This window comes from Fulmarus glacialis, unplaced genomic scaffold (genome assembly GCF_000690835.1).
Source record: "Fulmarus glacialis isolate BGI_N327 unplaced genomic scaffold, ASM69083v1 scaffold18628, whole genome shotgun sequence".
Lineage (NCBI taxonomy): Eukaryota > Metazoa > Chordata > Aves > Procellariiformes > Procellariidae > Fulmarus > Fulmarus glacialis.
Genome location: NW_009227774.1, coordinates 1,926 through 4,539, shown reverse-complemented (window position 1 = coordinate 4,539; position 2,614 = coordinate 1,926). Strand labels below are relative to the sequence as shown.

General features: G+C 56.0%; 1 protein-coding gene across 1 annotated transcript; it reads right to left on the bottom strand.

Annotated features, from left to right (window-relative positions):
* Nucleotides 1-1,249: 1,249 nt before the first annotated feature.
* On the bottom strand, nucleotides 1,250-2,038 carry LOC104080770 (zinc finger protein 572-like). Its single transcript, XM_009583279.1, is given in 3 exon segments — nucleotides 1,250-1,429; nucleotides 1,431-1,822; nucleotides 1,825-2,038. Coding segments are annotated over 3 exon segments (786 nt in total).
* Nucleotides 2,039-2,614: the final 576 nt, after the last annotated feature.

The following is a 2,614-nucleotide window of genomic DNA, read 5'->3' as shown; positions in this document are numbered from 1 at the left end:
CGGACAAGCTTATGGCAAGAAAACGGCCGTAGCGAATGGTAAAATGATAAAGTGGCCGTGTCCTGCGTCCTCTGCGGGAGCGAGAGCCGCGGAGGCATTTCTGGCATGCCGAAGATTTGCCCGCACCGTCCTCCCGAACCCAAAGGTTTCACGTGGTTTGCTCCCTGAAGGGCAAACCCAACCACTCCGCCGAACGCCTAAAATAACCGGCGAGGTAAAGCCGTGCCGGGAGGGGGGAAAGTCTTACCCGGGAGCAGCTGCAGACGTTGCTCCTGCTTTGGGTTTCTCTCCACGTGACACCGAGAGGAGCTGGTCCCTTTGGTCCTTACAGCTCTAGAATGTCCAAGAGATGAACTCTCCAACCAACCATCTGAACGGGACATCCACGCTGCTCCTGAAGCATCTCCTCCCTCCCCGCCTCCTCCAGCACCATGGAGAAGAGTTTGACTCCGTCAAGGTTTTGGCTCCGTCAAGGTTTTTGGCTCCGTCAAGGTTTTTTGGCTCCGTCAAGGTTTTTTGGCTCCGTCAAGGTTTTTTGGCTCCGTCAAGGTTTTTTGGCTCCAGCAAACCCTCCCAACAAGGAGCTGTGCTGAGATTCCCCCCCTCGGGACCTTCTGTGACCCAACTGATCTCATAGATAGAGACCACCAGTCTTCACAACACATGAGCCACCCCGTACAGCTGAGATGCATCCTCCCATGAAGGCTGCGGAGACCCTCTCACCGAGGGAAGAACAGTCCCCCGTCCCAGAAGATGTAAAGCTCTAGCACACGTCGTGCCATTCCTTCATGCACGTGGGGTGGCCCCTTGCACCCCCGGGGTCTGCAGCCAGGTCTTCCCGACAGCTCCAAAACTGGGTGATCTCACCCCACGTGCCTGCCACCACCACCCAGGACTTGGGGACACCTCACCTTGATGGCCATCACCCAGGACTTTGAGAACTTAGTGGCTCCAAAGGCTTAGAGAACCTGGAAAACCCAGCGAGACTTTATTTCTCCAACCCATCCTGGAGGATCTCCAGGTTTTTTGGTGGAACACCATAAGGAATAAATCAGATGTGACCCCCACGTCTTGGGGTTGAGCACCAGCCAAAAAACCCCACTGAGCTCCTTCTCCCTGCCCAATTTTGGGGTGATCTGTGGGGTCCTGCTGCCTGACACCCACCACCATCAAGCCGGGAAAGGTGTCACTTGCTTTCCCCCATCCTTGGTGGGAAAGCTGGAGTTCCTTTTCCCACCCCCAAACAGGCTCATGGATGGACCCGTTGGTGACGGATGAGGGATGAGCTCTCACCAAAGCTCTTCCCACAGCTCAAGCAGGTGAAGGGCTTCTCCCCCGCGTGGGTCCTTTGGTGCCGGTGGAGATGCAAGAGGCGTCCAAAATCCTTCCTGCACTGGAGGCATCTGTAGGACTTCTCTCCGGTGTGGATACCGCTGGTGGGTGATGAGGTTGGAGCTATCGTTGAAGCTCTTCCTGCACTCGGGGCAAGCGTAGGGCTTCTCACCCTTGTGGGTCTTCTGATGGGAGAGGAGGTGGGAATGGAGGCTGTAGGTCTTCCCGCACTCGGCGCAACCGTAGGGTCTCTCCCCGGTGTGAATCCGGTGGTGTTTGGTCAGGTCCAAGCTCTGGCTGAAGTTATCACAGTCGGTGCAGGCGTAGGGCTCGTCCCCGGTGTGGGTCTTCTGGTGGATCAGGAGGACGGACCTATAGCTGAAGCTCTTCCCACACTCAGGACACCCATAAGGTCTCTCTCCAGTGTGGACCCGCTGGTGGATGAGGAGGTTGAACCTCTGGTAGAAGCTCTTCCCGCAGTCAGGACACTGTAGGGTCGCTCGTGGGTGTGGGTACATTGGTGGGAGATGAGGTGGGAACTGCGCCCGAAGCTCTTCCCACACTCGGAACACTTGTAGGGCTTCTTGATAGTGTGGACATGCCGGTGGGTGGCCAGGGATGATCCACAGGGAAAACTTCTCCCACCCTCCCCGCAGACGTCGGCACCTCCTGTGATGGGAACCCCCGTCTGCACGCAGTCCCCCATCCCACCACCCCTCATCCCCTTCTCCACCCATTCCCCAGCCCCACGTTGTCCCATCCCAGGTCCTCTTTGGAGCGTCTCCAGCCTCTCACCACCTCCATCCTCCTCACCATCCATGGTCCCATCACCTGCAAGGAGAGATGCGGGACGTCCCACCAAGCCCTGGCACGTCCCCAATGGATGGGAGGTTTGGAGCCAAGACCTGGAGATGACTACTCCAACCATCTAGGTCAAGCAAGGTCTTCTAGACCCGTGTCCATGTCCTTGAGTATCTCCACATCCTTGAGTAGCTCCACATCCTTGAGCAGCTCCAAGGATGGACCAGCACCAGGAAGCCTCTTCCAACCTTCTTCCATCATGGAAGATCTCAAGCTGGAAGGGACCCGTAAGGATCATCGTGTCCAACTCCTCGCAGGAGGACAGCGTCCCAAAAAAATAAGCTTTTTTTGTAAGGTTTAAGCAAAATTTCATGGTTTTTTTTTAATTTGTGCCCAGATTTCAAAGGAAAAAGGGTGGGGGGGAAATAATTTCCCACCTTTTTCTGCCATCGGGACTTGTTGGAGCTCAAGGGTTTCTCTT